The sequence below is a fragment of the Lontra canadensis genome, unplaced genomic scaffold (genome assembly GCF_010015895.1).
Source record: "Lontra canadensis isolate GAN:19392208 unplaced genomic scaffold, GSC_riverotter_1.0 scaffold54, whole genome shotgun sequence".
Classification (NCBI taxonomy): domain Eukaryota; kingdom Metazoa; phylum Chordata; class Mammalia; order Carnivora; family Mustelidae; genus Lontra; species Lontra canadensis.
The window spans coordinates 5,624,075-5,642,729 of NW_022631048.1; the positions used below are offsets into that span (position 1 = coordinate 5,624,075).

The 18,655-nt window shown below is 47.6% G+C and overlaps 1 protein-coding gene across 1 annotated transcript in view; it reads right to left on the minus strand.

Moving 5' to 3' along the window:
- The window catches only part of EGFR (epidermal growth factor receptor), a 198,294-nt gene extending 181,911 nt beyond the window's left edge, over nt 1–16,383 (minus strand). The window contains exon 1 of the mRNA XM_032874987.1: nt 16,041–16,383. Coding sequence (XP_032730878.1) covers nt 16,041–16,128 — 88 coding nt within the window. The 5' untranslated portion in view covers nt 16,129–16,383. The remainder of the gene's footprint in view (nt 1–16,040) is intronic.
- Between the last annotated feature and the right edge of the window lie 2,272 nt (nt 16,384–18,655).

Below are 18,655 nucleotides of genomic sequence, written 5' to 3' on the forward strand. Positions count from 1 at the left end.
TATGTAAACGGACCCAAAACTACAAGAGAATGTTTGGTTTGTCCAGTCAATGAATGAAAACCAATTCTCCAGTCTGTTTCTCTTCTTTTTTTTTTTTTGTTTGTTTCAAATTTTTTATTTAAATTCTAGTTAGTTGATATATAGTATAATATTAGTTTCAGGAGTAGAATTTAGTGACTCATCACTCACAACACTCAATGCCCATCACAAGTGTCCGCCCTAATACGCATCACCTATCTAGCCTGTCCCCGACCCACTCCCCTCCAGCAACTCTCAGTTTGTTCTCCATAGAGTCTCCCATACAGTTTGCCTCTCTCTCTTTTTTCCCTTTCCCCTATGTTCGTCTGTTTAGTCTTAAATACCACATATGAATGAAATCACATGGTATTTGTCTTTCTCTGGCTGATTTATTTCACTTAGCGTAATACACTCTAGCTCCATCTATGTCATTGCAAATGGCAAGCTTTCTTTTTGATGGCTGAGTAATATTCCATCACACACACACACACACACACACACACACACACTCCACATCTTCTTTATCCATTATCCATTCTTCAGTTGACAGACACTTGGGCTGTTTCCATATTTTGGTTATTATAGATAATGCTGCTATAAATGTTGGGGTGCACGTACCTCTTCGAATTAGTATTTTTGCATTTTTTGGGTAAATACACAGTCGTGTGATTGCCGGGTTGTAGGACAGTTCTATTTTTAACTTTTTTGAGGAACCTCTATACTGTTTTTCTATCTCTGTTTCTCAGTTTGTCTGTCTGCCTACCTATGTTCTTCCTCTCTCCTTCCTTCCCTTTTCCTCATTCCTGCCTCCAAATGTTAAAGACCAGAAAACGTAAAAAGGAACTTCTAAACAGTATTGTGAAGACGATGATTTTTGTAGCTAATTAAATTAGCTAATTAATCACTAGCTAATTAAAACAGTGAGCGCTTAGCCTAGGTCAGTATTAGGTAAAGATGTCAAACTAAATATTTAAAACTTCTTACTACGATTTTACCACTGGGGGAGGTTAGGGAGAGGCTGCGCCGACCTGACCTCCCTGTGCCTATTTTGCAACTTCCTGTGAATCTGTAATTCTTTCAAAATAAAAAGCTAGTAACAAAAAGCTTTGCTATCGCAGCAAACCACTATTCTTATTTATATAACATGGTCAGCATTTTGTTTTTAGTATGATTTTTCTAAGAACTACAGCAATTTTTAAAAACCCTTAACTTCTCTGTTAATTTCTTAAAAAAATACTGAAAAGAAGATCAAAATATTAAGTTCAAACAAATACCTACTCTACAATGTGTTTTGAAACTGTTTCGAAAGTGTTTAAAAATACTAGCTAGTGTATGCATGATAGTTAACTTTCTTCATTCTTCCTTTCTAACCACACATTCCCCCAACCCTCCCCTCACCCCCGCTGTTTTGACCCCCCCCAAATAAATGCTAACCATGAAGTTAATGCACAAAAAGAAAAAAAAGTTTGCCTCCCCAGAGCCTTACATATAGGTGGTGAGAGTCTCTTCCCTTTGTGTCTCTTATGTTTCCAAATACAGTGCTCCAAGCACGTTCCATTTCCACAACTACGCTGCTGTGAGCCCAGAAAGCTCACCGATGGAGAAAATGGGCCCAAAGGTTAGACCACCCTTCAACCCATTTGTAAATCACATAATCTCATAAATCATCTCACTGTTTAATAAAGCAGTTGGGCTGCTAGCAGTTCTTACAATATAAATTATCATCTTTGAACTGTTAGCTTTTCCATTTTTGGTGTTTCTTACGGCAAAAGCCATTTATTTTTACTCGCAGATATAAAACAACTTTAAAAATAACTTTAAGATACTGCGGGGGTAGGAAACAGCAAGTCTCTAGTGTATGTTAACTCGTGACCAGTCTGCTCCCTTGCAAATTTGGAAACAATGACAGAGACTGACGGACTTTCTCGTACTTTCGAGGTCCATGTAAACACCTGTAGGCCTTGTGATTATGAACCAGGGGAAGAACAGGAACCAAGGGAAGTTCTGAGGACAGAGTCCTGGGAGAAAGGATCAGTCCTTGGGGAAGGGCAGGCAGAGGCTCAAAACCCCAGTGCACCAAGCATTACCTGAAACAGCTTAATTAATTTTAGATCATGTAATAATTAAAAGAGAGAATGCAGGCCCATTATTTTCGTTCTTTAGAGAGCTGAACTGTTGCAAAGGGCCAAGGGCTTGAGGGTGTTTGCCTCCCTCCTTGTGAGATGGTCCAGGTGTCTGAGGAACATGAAGAAGACGTAAAGGCTGGACGGGGAAAACGTGCGTGCCCATCGCAGCCATGTATGCCATGGAAGGGGAGAAGGATGAGCAGGAGAAAACAGACAAAACAGGAGCCTTCACATTAGCCATAACAAGTCTGAAAGTAAAAACAGCGCAGGAATAAGTCAGGGCCATCCCGAAGACTGGCCCAGAGCCATGCAAGAAAACAACCATCCTCTTTTAAGGGAAAGTAAGACCCGCCATGGAAGGAAAGAGGGGTCAAGCAGTTGTGCTCTGGGAGTCCCGAGATGGGGAGTGAGGAGGCAAGGCAAACTGAGCCTTCCCCTGCCTGGGTCCTGTGGCCTTTCGAGGAGGGCCCGAGGGCAGGGCAGACCATCTGGGGCACAGGCATGCGGCCGCGAAGCTCCCCAGTCAGAGGCCAGAGCCTACCCTTCCTTGGCAGATGACTTTGGGTAAGTGACAGGACCTTCCTCAACCCAGGTTCCTCTACACCTATGACAGGGATCATTAAGGTCACGGTGAGGGGCAGTGGTCACAGTGCAAGTCAGCGCTCCCAACACTGATAATATCCGCCTGTTCTGGAATGTGCTCCAGGGACGGGCCTGGTGCTTCCTCCTCCACACATCATCCCGTCGCCATCCTCTCTCCAGCCCCACGAGATAAGTGCCATTATTTTTTTTTAAGATTTATTTATCTGTTTTAGAGAAGGGGGGGACATGGGAGGAGGGGCAGAGGGAGAGAGAGGCTTAAGCAGACTCCTCGCTGAGCATGGAGCCCAACCTGGGGCTCGGTCTCACCACCCTGAGATCCCAACCGGCATCGAAACCAAGAGTCAGAAGCTTAACCGACTGCATCACCAGGTGCCCCAAGATAAGTGCCATTATTATCTTCATTCTGCCAATGAGGAAACCAGGACTCCTAGGAGTTGCTCAGCTTGGCCAGCAGTACCCTGCAACCAAAGTAGGGCCTGGGTCTAGAGACAGCACCCCTGTCTGTGACGTCCTTCACAGCCCTGTACGTGCGGAGGAGGCAAGGCCTTAATGCATGACTCCATCCAGAGAAAAGCACCACACCACAGGTCTAGAGACTTTTTTGGTATACTTACTGTCTTGTATACTCATTTTAGTCCCATGTGTACATTTTGGTTTTTCAAAATATTTCAACATCAAATAGATGCCAGATATAAGAAGGTTATTATTGCCTTTTCTGGAACAATAACAACAAAAGCATCCATCAAATGTTAGTGGTGATTAGTCTAGAATCAGTGGCCTAATGCGTTCTTTAGCCTATTATAATAATGTTCACATTGGGAAAATTATAGACATGATCCTTTCAGACACACTTAGAACCAGTGCAAGTTCCCAAAGGTCCACCTAGAGCAGCCTTTGTTTTAAGAGCAGAGTTACGCCAAGGGCCCTAAACAATTGGCATAGGTGGCTTTTTTGACCTCTGGCTTGGTCACGTCTTGCACCCCAAAAATGGAGTCAACTCCTGCCTGAGGAAGTGCCCCTTTTCCTCTAAGTCATGAAACCCTGAGGTATTTTCCCCATTTTAAATCAGTGACATCCTACTTTACAGCCAGAAAAAAATACAAAGGGACAGAGATTCTTGGGGAGAACCTAGACCAGCAAGTGGGCAAACCCCCAACTTGCAGAAGATGCTGCAAAAAGTAATACCAACAGGGAGTGCAGGGGAATGCAAGGGCCAGACAGATGCCATTGCCCACAAGATGGCCAGGAGACCAAGCAGTCACCTCTCTCTGGAGTCATCCTGTGCTGCTCTGGAAGTGTTACCCCGGTCACTCACATCATGAGGCACCCCACCCCCCAAATAGGAGAGCCAATCCGGATCACACCAGGTTCTGCTTACCCCGTATTAGAAGGCTCAGTAGAAATGTGCACAGGTGAGGCTTCACCAAGCCAAACTCTCTTTGTGAGGAGATTCATCTGCAGACAGACTTTGTTCCCTGAGGGGCGCGCCGAACCCCTGACTGCTATGCTATGCTGCTTCCTCAGACAGCGATGGGCTTACTGAGCTCACCGTTCTCACTCCACCTCTAAGAGGACTCTACCAAGTTGCCATGTTGGGTGGGTCCTTTCAAAATCACTGGGTGTTAATTAATTACTATCTGTTATTTTATAAATAATGTAATAATTACTATTATTTAAAACTACTCTTCAACTTAGTCAAGGCCTTTTGTGGGCTTAGCAGAACAGCTTGTGAACAGGACATGTGACAACCATGAGATCAGGACTATAGTTGTTACACTATGTGGTACCTAGTGGTTCACTTTTAATTAGAATTCAACCTTGTAAATAGTGTTCAGAAGTCCCCCAGCCTATAAAACTCCGACTAAACGAAAAGCTTGCATTCAGACACCTGTGCTGACCAACATGGCGGCTTCACCACCTGTGCTGACCAACACGGCAGCTTCACCTGTAGCTACCACCTTGCTCTACCTCTTCCCTTATCACTAGAGAAGAGAAAGCAAGCCTAGAAGGGAAACAGAGTCTGACCTCCTCCCAAAACAAGGCCCAAGAAGGAAAGGAAAAAAAAAATCCCCCAAGTAGCAAAAGAAGTATATATACACTGTTGACAACTTTCCCCACCCTGGCACCCCATTTCCATTGGCTTCATTAGCGTGGTTCAGGCCTTGAATTCATGACTACTGATTCTCCTGGCTATCATTTGAACGTTTTGTTTTTGCAACTGGGCAACACGATGAATATGTAGCAGTCATGGCCCAATACTCTCAAAGCCTAGCTTTTCTACCCAAGACTTTAAGAACAAGACTCTGGCATGAGGGAAGGTGGACTCTGATAACCACCCAGGTCTTCAATCCGTCTGGGCTTTTCCCATTCGATGCCTCGCCTCCAAACCAGGCACATCACGGAGTTTGCATTTAAACAAGAGAGAGAGAAAGTCTTTAGAAGACAAAAGTGAAGTGAAAAACTGAGCAACCCATTTCGACAAATTGCTCAACCTTCTGTTCTGCCTTGGCTGGGCGGACTTTTGTTGATTGAAGGTGAAATGGCATAGCTTTTGCCCAAATAACTTATGTAATGCATAGAGGCCAGTTACTAAGCAAGCCCTGAAAATCAATACTCTAACTGCCTGCTGACTGGGAGGGTTTGCTCATTCAACAAGAGATGCATCAGACTCGGCTCTAAAAAAAAAAAAAATCAATGTTTTCTCTGAATGATATTCTCCAAAGCTCCATGACATCAATGACAACTACAGATCATTTATCCCACTGACATATGGGATTCTTTCTACTCTGCTTTATAATTAAGAAATATAAACCTTCGTGGGGGAGGGGGGAATTTCTGCCGGAGTTCTGCTGAAGTTTCCACTATGTTAGAAATAAACAATAAGAAAAAAAAGTTCGTTCCTTCCCAGTGGAGGAAAATAAACACTGTATTCTGACATTTCTTTTGGAAAAGGTAGATCACCATCAATGAGAGATCTACGAACAGTCCCATCGCCGATTCGATTCATTCAAACAAGGAGGGTCCTCTAAGTGAGAGGGGATTTCTGTAATCATTTCTCCTTAAAGTCAGTGCTTCCAAATATAATGTCAGGCAGAATGGCTTCTTATAAGGGACCTGATATAGAAAACCAGCAATCCTGGAGTGTCCACAACTTGTTAAGTTTGTCCTCTTAAAAAACAAAGACTCAAAGACTTCATCACAAGAAAAAGTGGGAAAGAAAACTGGAGCAGAATATACCAAAATCATGAGGGGCACTGGTTATATAAGTGACCGAAATGTAACAAAAAAATTGAGAGTATTTTGTTAGTCTTTGACTCAGGAATAGGACTACCAGGGAGAGGAGGCATCCACTGGCTAAAAAGCAACAGTGTCTTAAAGGAGGAGGAAGGAGAGTTTTGGAGACATTTGATACTGGTGTCAGGAGTCTGCCCTATAGCAGGAAAACTGCCGGCAGCTCAGTGTCAACGAGCTCGGTGACCACGGGCAAACTGCAGAATTGCTGACAGCCTGAGTCCCTAACCTTCGAATGTGGATAAGTGTCCCCATCTCGTAGGGTTCTTAGGAAGCTTGGAGAGATGGTGGTGAAGGCACTGTGTAAATGGTAAAGTCCTAGACAAAGGCAAGGTGTTATTATTATTATGACATCAGTCTTTTAGCATCTCAATCACAGAGCACACTTACGATCTGTAAGTTTCAATATGGATCTTGCATGCGTTTAGGTTTGCTTTTAATTTCATGGATGTTTGCAGCTGCAAGAAGCCATCAAACCATCTAGTTGAGTCACTTAATGGAAGTGGAAACTGGAGAGGTAGATTCTAACCTGTTTTCTCTATTATAACGAACAACAGACTGCATGGGGAAAAATGCATTAAGCCATGTCCTAAGAAAAACTCCTTTAGCAATACAACTTTTGAAGGAATGATACATGTCTATTCATATTTGTATAAAAACTGATCATAAACACTGAATATCTCTGAGGTTCTAACTTTAAGAAATTACATAATATAATTTTGCAGTCATTTGTCAAAGTTTTTCATTCACAGTCATACATCAAAATTTTCTTTCTTGGTGAAGATTGATTCGTAACAGCTTGCAAAAAAGAGAGGAAGGAAGCGGGAAAGGAAGGAAGGGAGGGAGGACAGATTAAGGCAATACATTATTCTCACTCATAAATACACTGCGTGCATACAGTCTATTAAACCACCAGGAAATGCCAGCAGAGGTAAAGAAATCAAGAAGTAACTACAAGGATAAGGTTTTTGATTCTCTATTAACTTTGCAGCAAATCAAAGCCAAGAAAATGTTCTGAAATTCATCAGCGGTAAAAGCCCCTTAAAATCAGTCTCTTAAAAGGCAACAGGTGGCATAATAATTTTTCAACAACCACTTTCATTTTCCTGACATTCATCTGGAATCAAAAGTAGATGACACTGGCGTGGGGTGGGGGGTGGGTGTTCTGGGTTTTTTTTTTCTTTTCATGGAAAAAAGATGATAATTATTTAAATTTCTGATACTATATTAAAATATACTTTCAAAAACTGATCTCGCAAGTTAGTACTAGAACACACACAAATAATTTGTCTAAATGATCTTGCTCAGTGCAATTTAACTCTTTGCTATGGCTTGTGATATAGAAGAATGAACCAGGAGATGCCTGTAAACACAGACAAGCTGGCAGTTGTCAGGTAGTCAATGTCTGCTAGTAAATAACCCAGGTTTTTTGACGTTACAAAAAAAATCTTTCTGAAACCTTTCTGAAATCACATTTACGGCGGTAAGAACATTTCCAGGCGCCCATGCCCATCCTTGAGGACTAGCCCAGATTCAAGACGTGATTTGTTTTTATTCCAGACTCTGAAATAGTGGTAAGTTTATGAGCATGGGCAAAGGAACTAAAACAGGCACAGTTTTTCCCCTTAAAACATCAGTGTGTCATGTCGGAGAGATTATACACAATGCATCAATTTTCTGCAAAACCTGGAGTGAAAGAAAGGAACTTTCAGTTATAATGATATCATTATATCATGTGTAAGGACACACAACTAAGGCAACCATGACCTTATCCAGGATGGGCAGGCCCACGTGTGTGCACAGTGGTACACCTTCAGGTATCAGGTTTCTAGTTTTAAAGTAAAATCCTTCCAAAATGTTCTTAAAACCACTGCTAAGTACAGGGGTCTAGAACCACTTCTCTACTCCCTGTTACCTAAAGGCATAGGTACCCAAGGTAGCACAACCAACAATACTCATTCTTCACTACAAATCCACCTGTTTCCGGATGCTCTCTGCCAAGAAACAGGTAAGTCTGTGCAATTTTCCTCAGCGAATCAGGTCACGGATGTCTTCTAACACATGTGGCAGTGGCTCACTTCATGTGAGACATTTTCTGACTTCCATGTGATTCAGCGTGCATTGACTATGTCTAAAATTATGAAGACTTTTGTCTGTTTTCTGTGGTAGGAGTTAAAGTACATCAAGGAATCATTTTCTTATTCACAACCAGCTGTAGGGTCAAATTATGCTACTGGGAAGAATGCGGAAACTATCAACTATAACCCCGATTCTTCACATCCGGCCGTAAGTTTAAAAAAGGCCATTTTCATTTTAAAAGATAAAATGGGTCATGTCTCAGGCACTTAACATTTGACGTTGCAAGTTTCCTTGTGGTCATTTAGGAAAATAAAGCAGGAAATTCTAAAACCTTAGCAGGTGCTCTAATAAGACAGTCACATTTATGCGATGACCAGTGACGGTGGGCTTGCTGGAGTGGGGGCGGGCGGCAAGTTCACCAGCACGTCCTCCTTCTTTTCTCTTTGCCTGGAGATGGGACAAAGTCTCCTTGTTAAGATCCAGCTAAACTCTTCCGAGAAACTGCCCCCATCACAGAAATAGGATTAACCCCGTTTGGGGACTGTCGCTGAAATCCCAAATCGCCTCTGTTCTAAGACATTGGATTACACGGGTTCTTCCTGTCTGTCTCCCTGTTCAGCCCTTCCCAATGTGAGCGCTTTGAAGATAAGCAGTTACCTTATCCCTCTCGTAGATCCAGAACCCAGCACGAGGTCTGCGTGCATCAGAATCTCCTGGAAGGCTCCCGTCCCCAGCCTGTAAGCCCCACCCCATAAGGATCCTATTCAGAGGTCCAGGTATGGGATCCAGGAATGTGCGTTTCTAGCAGTGTCAAAGGGCTGCTGCGGCTCTCTTGGGAAACAAACCCTGAAAGCCACTGTAATAGGCTTTTCCTGAATTCATGGGGAAAAAAAATTCAACTTTGAGACTGATTTACTACGGAAATATCAAATCATTCCTGGACCTTCAGGAAGCTCAGGCAATGAGTAAGCAACAGGAGTCTGAGAACAAAGATAAAATTTCTTCTCTGCCACAGATACACACACCACTTGGTGCCCTCATCGGGATTGCCTAAGCAGTTTCTAAAGACGTGTGTGCTGCCACTCCGTCCCCACGGGAGATTTTACTCTGCTAGACTAGGGTGCTGCGAGGCATCCTCCTCTGCATTCTCCCCCATGTGATTCTAAGGTTCAAAAGCTACAGCTTAAAAAAAAAAAAAAAATTCACCTCCTCGTCTTTTTAGTTCAGTCACTAATGTACAAACCAAGCGATCTGATGCTGTCGTAAGAAACGGGGACTCCCATCTGAGGACGCGTGGCGGGATACAAGGAGCGTTCCCAGGCCTCTCGGATGCTCTGTGTTACTCATCGCTCACTTCTAACTGCAACTCCTCGGGCTGCGGACCCAACCACAGCAGCCGGGCAGAGAAAGCAGCAGGTGACCCAGAGCCCAGCCTGGTCAACGAGGCTGGAGCCAGGGAGCAGGAGATAGGCTGGGGGCTGGGGTTGTTTTATGGCCAAAGACAACCCCTGCAATGGAAACATATCAAATGACAAGTCAAGGCCACGCTGCTCTCCTGGGCTCTGGACCCGTCCGCTCTACCTACCGCCCCTTCACCTTTCCCATCGGAGCACCCCACGGCCACCCAACCCACTCGTCCTCCTGGGGCATTCACAGCCCCTGTGAGGGACAACGGTGTTTCATCCTGACTTCAGGGCAGAACCCCGGTGTCACCCGGGATCCTCTAGGTCTCGTACTGGTTACACATTAACGGCCTCCAGGTCTGCCTGAGTCACTCGTCCGAGCGCACGCTCCCTGCTCTCCCGTTCCGCATCTCTCCCTGCTGGCAGGACTCACCCAGCTCCCTATTTCCCTGTTGCCTCTGCAGGCCACTCCCACTCCTGCTGGAGTCCTTGGTCTCAAGCACCCAACCCATCCGGCCGGTTCCCAGGTTAGACCTCCCCCCAGAGCCTCCTCTTGGGGAGCGGGGGGCAGTGAAGTTCTTGTCGGATGTAGCCTCCCCATATCCCCCTTCTTTTCCCATCGCACCGAATAACCAGGGCTCCTCGGGCCTCTGCTACTATGGGACCTACTCTTGGGATGCCTTCGCTTGTCTTCTCCAGGGAAACACCCACAGCTTGGGGCGATAGCCCGCCCCCTCTCCAGGTGGAATTAAAAGCAAAGAATAATACCAGAACACTCCCATTCAGAATTCTATCATTGCTTCTGTGACACTGTTTCACACTTTGTTATCTAGAGATTTCTCTTCCCCTAAAGACTAAAGGGCAAGCACCGAACCTGATTCATTCCTAAGTCTCCAAATGCAGACAGGACAGAGCAAACTGCTTACTGTGGCTCAAACACAAAGAAAATAAAAGCCCAAGTTGTAATAGGTAGCACTTCGTGTCCTTATACTCAAAGGACAAACAACAGAGGTTAACTGATGCAATTATTGCTACTAAATCAGGGCCAGGTGTGCTGGCCCACCAGCACGGGATAGAACTTGGAGCGGAGAAGGAAATTCTATCCCCCTGTGTTCACTTTCACGTACTACTTTCTGAAGCAAGCTGCTGAAATTTGGTAGGAGTAGAATTTATTTTAAGCCTATGCAATTCACAGATGCTTAGTCAACACTCTCAGGCATTTGATATTATACTTTAGGGCCTGCAGAGATTAAAATGTCAAACCCAGCACTTAGTTTCTACCAGGGCTAAGTAAACAAGCCACCACTGCTCACTGGCCCTCAACACCCTTCCTGCTCCCAGCTGGCTCCGGGAACTTTCTAGACAACTGTACTGAGTGTGTCTATCTGAATGTGTAGGAAGGAGACTGCACCTAATGACTCCGAAGAAGTGAAAATTTCAGTCAAACCGGTTATTTGACATAAGCTTGGCTCCTTGCCTGCATTCAAACTAACCTGCTCATACCCATAGGCTGGATGGCGGACTACCCTGAGATGTTGTGCCAAGAGCCAACTGTTGGGATTGTCTAGAAAAGACAACCTTTCGGGAGGAAAATGAAAAAGAAGGAACAGAGAGAAGATATCATGTCAATAGGAATGGCCCATGAGAACAAGGTTTATATTCTATTCCCTACGTGTGCTGATGCCTTAAGAACAAGCGAGTGATAACTGAGGCCAAAAAGGTTTCTCGGGATAATTTCAAATGTCCAAAGGTGACAGAAGAAAACAAAACTTAAGTGGTTCAGTACAGGTCTGAGGAGCAGAGTCTTGTTTTTTGAAATTGTATACGAGGGAACAACGCCCGGGTGGGCCATTCTAGAGCTTTGAACTTTTCTCAAAACATACCCCTATTAATAAAACCTAACTTTAAATCAGCCCATTTCTACTAAGTCCAAATTAAAACACACACACACACACACACACACACACACACACACACACAGGGGCGCCGAGGTGGCTCAGTGGGTTAAGCCTCTGCCTTCAGCTCGGGTCAGGATCCCAGGTTCTGGGATGGAGCCCTCCATCGGGCTTGCTGCTCAGCAGGGAGCCTGCTTCCTCCTCTCTCTCTGCCTGCCTTTCTGCCTACTTGTGATCTCTGTCTGTCAAATAAATAAATAAAATCTTTAAAAAAATAAAAAGAAATAAAAGAAATTAAAAGAAACACACACAAACACACAACTTTCACAGCAAGCCATGGGGCAAGGGCCAAATGATTCCCAGGTGGGTCCTTCAGCATTCTGATCCCATCCTAATTCTGGGGCCTCAGGCTCCAGTGTTGGGGCTCTTTTCCCTCAACATTCATAATCATCAATTTAATACTTGGACTTGGTTTGCCACTCCTGTTAGGAAAGTTTGAGACACTAGCTGCTGGTCCTGAAGCTTAGATCAAAGGGGAAAAAAAAAGTATTTTCTTTTTAAACAGGGTGGACTGCTTCATCTTCACTGACACTACCTCTTAAACATTTCAAAACATGCTAGCGCTGTCACGTGGACCAAGTCCAATCAAGCAGCACAATGGATTTTGGCAATCAGCTTCTTCAAACTTCAGAATGAGTTTCTGAAAAATTAGAGACTATGAAACTAAATGCATAAAGCCAGAAATAATGGTCAAAAACCTACCGGAGCCATCAACCAGCTACTGCTAGACAGAGCCATACGGGTTTGAGTACATGACAGATACAAGGACCGCGGGTCTCCTTTTCAGATCTGGAAAGCAATTTACTACCACGCACCTTCCTTGATTTATGATGGGGCTGTGTCCCCATAAGCCCATTATAAATTAAAAATATTTTAAGTTGAAAAGACATTGGATACGCCCAACCTAGCAAATACCATAGCTTACCCTAACCTACCTTAAATGTATGCAGAACACTCACATTAGCCTACAGGTGGATAAAACATAACGCAAAGTCTGCTTTATAGGAAGTGTTGAACAGCTCATGTAGTTTGCCGAATTCTGTCCTTAAAGGGACAAACGGGATGGCTGTGGGCGTGTGAGCTGTTGACCCTGGTCACTGCGGGGCTGACTGGAGCTGCCGCTCGAGGCCCCCACCCAGTATCACGGGAGAGGACTGTACCATGTTACCACTAGCCCGGGGGAAAGAGCCAAATTAAAATTTCAAGTAGAGTTTCCAGTGAACGTGCATTGCTTTCACACCATCTTAAAAAAAAAAAAAAGTACGACAAACCCTTATAAATCGAGGATCATCTGTACTTCATTAATGACTTCAGGAATCCCACTGTGGAAGCAATGGTAGAAGCTACTAAGATCACCCCTGCCCCCTTTTAACTCATGTCTGGCACATTCTATGCGCTCAATAAATACTCCTTGGATTTAGAAATGAGGACGCGGGAGCCTGGAACTGGGAAGTGACACGATCGCCTCGACACAGAGCTGGAAGGAGAAGACAGACCTCCTGGCTTCCGGCCAGGACTGAACAGGGCATCCTCACATCTGAACTCCCTAGAGAGAAGGGTAGGGGCTCTTCACCTGGGATAGAATTCAAAATCCTCTTTTATTCCTCATCAACAGAGCCCAGACCTACGGAATGGAGACTGTCAGAGGAGGCGCTAGGACAGCTTCCCCCCCCTGGAGAATGCCTGCACTGTCCACAATACCACCCAGGCTCTCTTCTAGAATAACACCTTGACCTCTCCATTTTGCAAGAGGGTGGGGCTTGCTTAACCATCCCCGAGCAATCTCCAGGCTCCCTCGTGCTCTGGTGACAGAGCCACCCCCACAGAAGGCAAGCAGAGCGACCAATGAGGAAATGACCAAGGATCTAGACCACCAAACTGACGTTGGCTCCAAGTTTCACACCGAGACCAAGTCTAAGGGGCCGGTTCCCTGGTCCTTTTCCTCCCCGGCTTGCAGCACTGGACATGAGGTGATTGCACACACCGGAGCTGGCTCTTCCAAAAACAGAACTCACACAAGGGGGTGGAGTCAGGTGGCTGAGGCAGGACCCCAGGCGGGGAAGGCCTGAGTTTGAATCCTGCCTCTGCTTCTTACTAAAGGTCTAAGTTACTTTACTTCTCTGTACTCAGTTTCCCATTTTATAAATAGAATACCCACTACATATGCTTAACCTAAGTATTAAAAGGACACTTAAAACAGTGTTTGACAGTATTAAGTGCAATCAGAATGGAAGATACCATATCTTAGAACCAAAAACATCTCTCTAAAACGAGCAAATTTTCTTGAACACACTGCATCTTACATGGGTCTTCAACACCTTTTATAAAAATATCTCATTCTACATTTTTAATAATTTACCCCTTAAAACTTTTTTTTTTTTTAACGTTACTCTAACAGAATGACATTTGTTCGCCTACTCTCACAATTTTATTCAGGAGCATTCTGTTCGAAGCAAATACAGGACAGTCAAATTAAGTGGTATTTATATTTTTCTCAGAAACAAATCTCCAAGGCACTAATAGCAGTGTTCAAAGGGGTAATAGCAAAGAGCTGTGAACACTTCTGGAGTTTAAGAAAAAAAAAAAGGCGGTACTTTGGAGGTGCTCCAAGAGTCAATTTAAAATACAGAAGGGGTCCCCTGTCGCAGAGAGGGAGAGATGCCGCCTGCCTAAGAGGACTCTATCGTTGGCTGATTCAGGAGCAGGTCCACGGTCTCTAGGACTCCCCGCAGAGATGAAGGGGAGCCCTTCAGACCCCTTAAAGGACGCAGAGCTTTCCACCAGCTCTGTCAGTGAAAAGACTAACCTTATTACTGAAATCACCCCCCACCTCCTCTTTCCTATATTTTGCAAGATTGTTAACATTCCAGATGTTCCAAAAGATTATATGTCCCATACACTGGCAGGTCATCTTTCCCAAACTCCCAAATCTGGCTGCCCCGCAGAATCACCAGAGGAGCTTTTCAAAAACCCCGATGCCCAGGGCTCATCCCAGGCCAATGAAATCAGAATGTCTTGGGTGGGGAGCCAGATATCGTTTTGTTTTGTTTTGTTAAAATCCCAAGCGATTCTTACATCCAACAAAGTTTGGGAACCACTGGTTTATGCATTAATGTTCCCCTAACAAACTCGCTCAGCACCAAACCCCGACTCTCTATGCCAATGACATCAACAGCAAGTACAGACCTGACTCTTGGAACCAGGGTTGCTTGATTTTGAAATTGTGTAATTAAACCTTCTGAGGCATGTTTCTCATGTCAAGTGGGTTTATGGCCGGTAGTCACGAAGCCAGACTCGCTCATGTTCAGTCTGGACATTTGGCACCCATGAACCATGGACAGCAATCCTTTTTTTAAAAAAAAAAAAATTAAAATACTGGTTGGCCCAAAGTCAAACTCTTCAAAGAGCTAAAAGGAACATTTCAAAGAGAAAATCTCGGGATGTTGAGTAGAAAGTTTGGTGTGAGTCTTATTTTTGACAAACCGTGGGGACCTGACCAGGATGGGTACAGCCCTATGAAGTTCGGCTATAGGACCCAGCTGTCCCGCCGCGGCTGGTCCCACCGCTGGGTCCAGCTGCACCTTAAAGCCAGGATCCGCAACCAAAGGGCTGCGGGTGGGGGCAAATCTCACAAGTTCCCGGGAAGCGACGATTTAGCGAAAGCCCACAAGCCCGAGGGGCGTGGACGCCTAGGAGGGAGCTCTGGGCTGGCCAGGAGCATGGGCTTCCCCCTCCGCTACCTGCACGAGGACCGAGAGCAGGGCAAGCGTCGGGGGTCTGCGCCCAAGGGGCGGGCCCGACCCCACCCCCTTTTTTGCTTAGGAGGAAACTACGCCTTTCCTTCCCCAAGGCCCCAGGTAGAGGCAGACAGGAGACCTTCGGGCCCCTCAGCTCAGGGCTGCAGCACCACACCTGGAAAAGGGCTTGCAGGGTCCTGCGACGCACCCAGGCCTGGCCCCGGGCTGGCCCCGGCTCAAGTCCGAGACCCGGGTCCAGGGAGGACGCGCGGCGGGGTCGGCTCTGGAAGCCGCCCGTCCCAGGAGGCCCGAGGAGTGAGCGAAACGGATTCCGGGGGGTCGTTCCCCAGCTTCCCCAAGCGCCGGGGGCGCGTGCCCCGGGCCGGGCCTGGCCCCGCGGGAGGACAGGCGCGGGGCGCACGTGCGGGAATCAGAGCAGCCGCCGCCGCGGGAACCAGAGCCGCCCCGCGCCAAGTTCTTGCCTCCGTAAGCGGACCCGGCGCAGGAGGCCAGGAAAGTGAGGACGGAAAGTTGCGAGCGCTCCGGGGCGCCGAGCTCCGGCCGGTGGTTCCCACACCCCGCCCGCAGCCCCGCTGCCCCGCGCACGGAGCCTCCGGTCTTGGGCCGCCTCAACGCTCGCCCAGCCCAGAAACGAAACGTCCAGTTCCTCCCACGGTCCCGGCCAGAGGCGCAGCTGATCCTTAAGGAAACAGGAAAGGAGGGGCGGGCGGCGCGGGACGCCGAGCCGGTGCCGCGAGCGCGAGCTGGGCCGGCTGCGGGTCGGGGCGCGTCGGGAGGCGGCGCGGGGCCGGCGGGACTCGCCCTTACCTTTCTTCTCCTCCAGCGCCGGACTCGCCGGGAAGTGCGCGGCCAGCAGCACCAGGAGCGCGGCTCCCGCCGTCCCGGAGGGTCGCATCGTTGCCCCCAAGCGCCGGCTCGGGGTCTCCGCAATCAGGCGGGACCGAGTCGGGCGGCCGTGCGCGGGGACGGCCGCGGCGGCGAGGCGGGACTCGGGTGGACGCGGAGATCGCCTGTCGTCCGGTCTGGGAGGCGGCAGCCGCCGGGGCTCGCTCGGGTCCAGCTCGGGACTCGCGCCGGGCTCGGGCCGCCCTGACCGCGGGCGTGCACACCGTGCCGGGGGCGGAGGCTGCTGCGGCCGCGCCGCGCCGGGGGCTGCCCAGACGTCTAGCTCGCGGGGGCGGGGGCCGGGAAGGCTGGGCTGGAAGGAGGAGGGACCAGGCGGCGGAGGAGGGATCGGGAGGAGCAGAGGAGGAGCGGCGTGCTAGGAGAAGGGAGGAAGAGTCCGCGGCGAGGACCGCAGGCAGCCACCGGCTGGAGAGGCGGCGGACGGCGGTGGCTTCTGTCGGTCCAAGCGCGCCGGGGAGGCCCGGGGTGGAGAGAAGAGGCGACGTCCGGGAACGGAGCCGGCGCCCTTAGGAGCGCATTTCCGAGGGGGACGTTCCCTGCGCTGTCCCTCCGGACCCAGTCCTCGTAGACAGGCACAGTTACCCAGTGACCCAGCCTCCGTCGAGCCAGATTTGCACCAGGGCCCCCCATTTTCGCCTTCCGTCCCTCCAACTTTAGGAGCAGACTTTCATCAGCTCCGGGCAAACTGGCCGCGCCTTAGGCCCAAGACCGGATAAGGGCAGAGCTGGGAAACCATTGCTTTACTCTGGCCCCCAACTCCTCCACTGCACCCCAGGATCCTAATGGGGGTTTGAAGCTGGTCTGGCAGCCCAGTGTTCCTCCCCGTGCACGCCTGGCAGGAGTGCCAAGCGTCCGAGTTGGAGCTCTTAAGTCTCAAGCACCCTAGAAATTGACCGAAATAAGGGAACCCACCTTTGGCTCAGGAACGGGCTTTGGAAAATATCAGTTGAATGAATGCGTGAGTACCCAGAGTGCACAGCATTTCGTATGCCGAGAACCAGCCAAGAGTACCTAAAACGAGAGCACGTGTGGTCAATTACTTCACCAAAGACGCGCTTCGAATAAAGGCTTAACACGAACATCTGGGGAGATACTTTGAAGAAGCTAGGTGCCCAGCTGCCCTGAGACGACCAGGTAACTCAAGCAGGAGAAAGGCTATTCAAAAAAGGGGGACCTATTCTCACGGTTCCTTCCCAGACAGGACGGATAGCCTCTAGCCCTGTCCTACAACCTTCTCTCCTTCCAAGATTCACTAGGGACATTCAGGCCTGGTTCAGCTCTGATCTCCCCACTGTTTGAGGTAGAAATCACCCACCTAGAGTAAGTGGAGTTACAGCCCAGAACTTTCCTGCTGCTGGAGGAAGGGTGCAGAACACAGGGCTCCTCAATATCCACAGAACCTGCGTTTTTTCTTCTGAATGTAGAGTCCTGCTTGTTTGTTCCTTTATCTTAAGAACAACCGCTGAGCCTTCTGGACTCATTTAGGCCCTGGGTGAAGAATGCCATGAAGATTCCGCAGGCCGCGTGTTGGTTTCCTCCCCACGTTCCAAACAGGACTTAGAGCCATTTGCAAAAAAAAACACGACCACGGAAGTAACCCAAGTTACTTGGAGAAGAGCAAACCAGAACCAGAAACATCACAGTGGAACAGAGGATCAATCTGAAAGTGAGTCTTACAGAAGATCTACACACAACAATGTCCTGGGCATTTACTTAACAAGGTCACAGATTTGGCTCTGACACTTCTGTCAAGGAAATCCGAGGGATGGCACAAATCATAGGGTCCACATGTTAAAACACCAGTCGATTAAGGATACAACTAATTTATTATTTTTTTATTTTTTTGAAGATTTTTTTTATTGTTACTTGACTGAGAGAGAGACATAGCGAGAGAGGGAACACAAGCAGGGGGAGTGACAGAGGGAGAAAAATGCTTTCCGATGCGGAGTTTGATTCCAGGACCCTGGAGATCATGACCTGAGCTGAAGGCAGATGCTTAAGGTGCCCCAGAGCTACAGCTAATTGTTAAGGCTATATAGCAATCTCTTCCACGGGCCCCTCCAAAGAAGTATGGAGACTTCAGAGTTCTCACTGGCCACTGCTTTGTCATAGTATTAACCTTTACAGTGATATTTTGTCCCAGCAACCTTTGATCTGCTCTGATGGCATCTCAGGAAGCCAAGCTTTAGGAAAACAATTACTCAAGGAGGCCAGGGGACACTTCAGGCACACCATCCGGCCCTGGGTTGATCCCAAGGAATGGACACGAATGGATGGCCTTAACATCCTACTGGGATACCTATGTCAAGTCTGAGTTTCTCCTGTGAGTTTGTGATGGAAGGGGTGACATTCCAGATGATTCGGTACTCTTCGGCAGGTACGTGGAGTCTAGTGATGTATGTGTTACTTGTCAGGTGAAAAACCGTATGGCCAATCTGGCAAGTTTGGCATCCTCTTAAGAGAACAGTCTGTGCCCAGACTGGGCCCTGCGTAAAGGGTTCTCAGGCACCCAATGT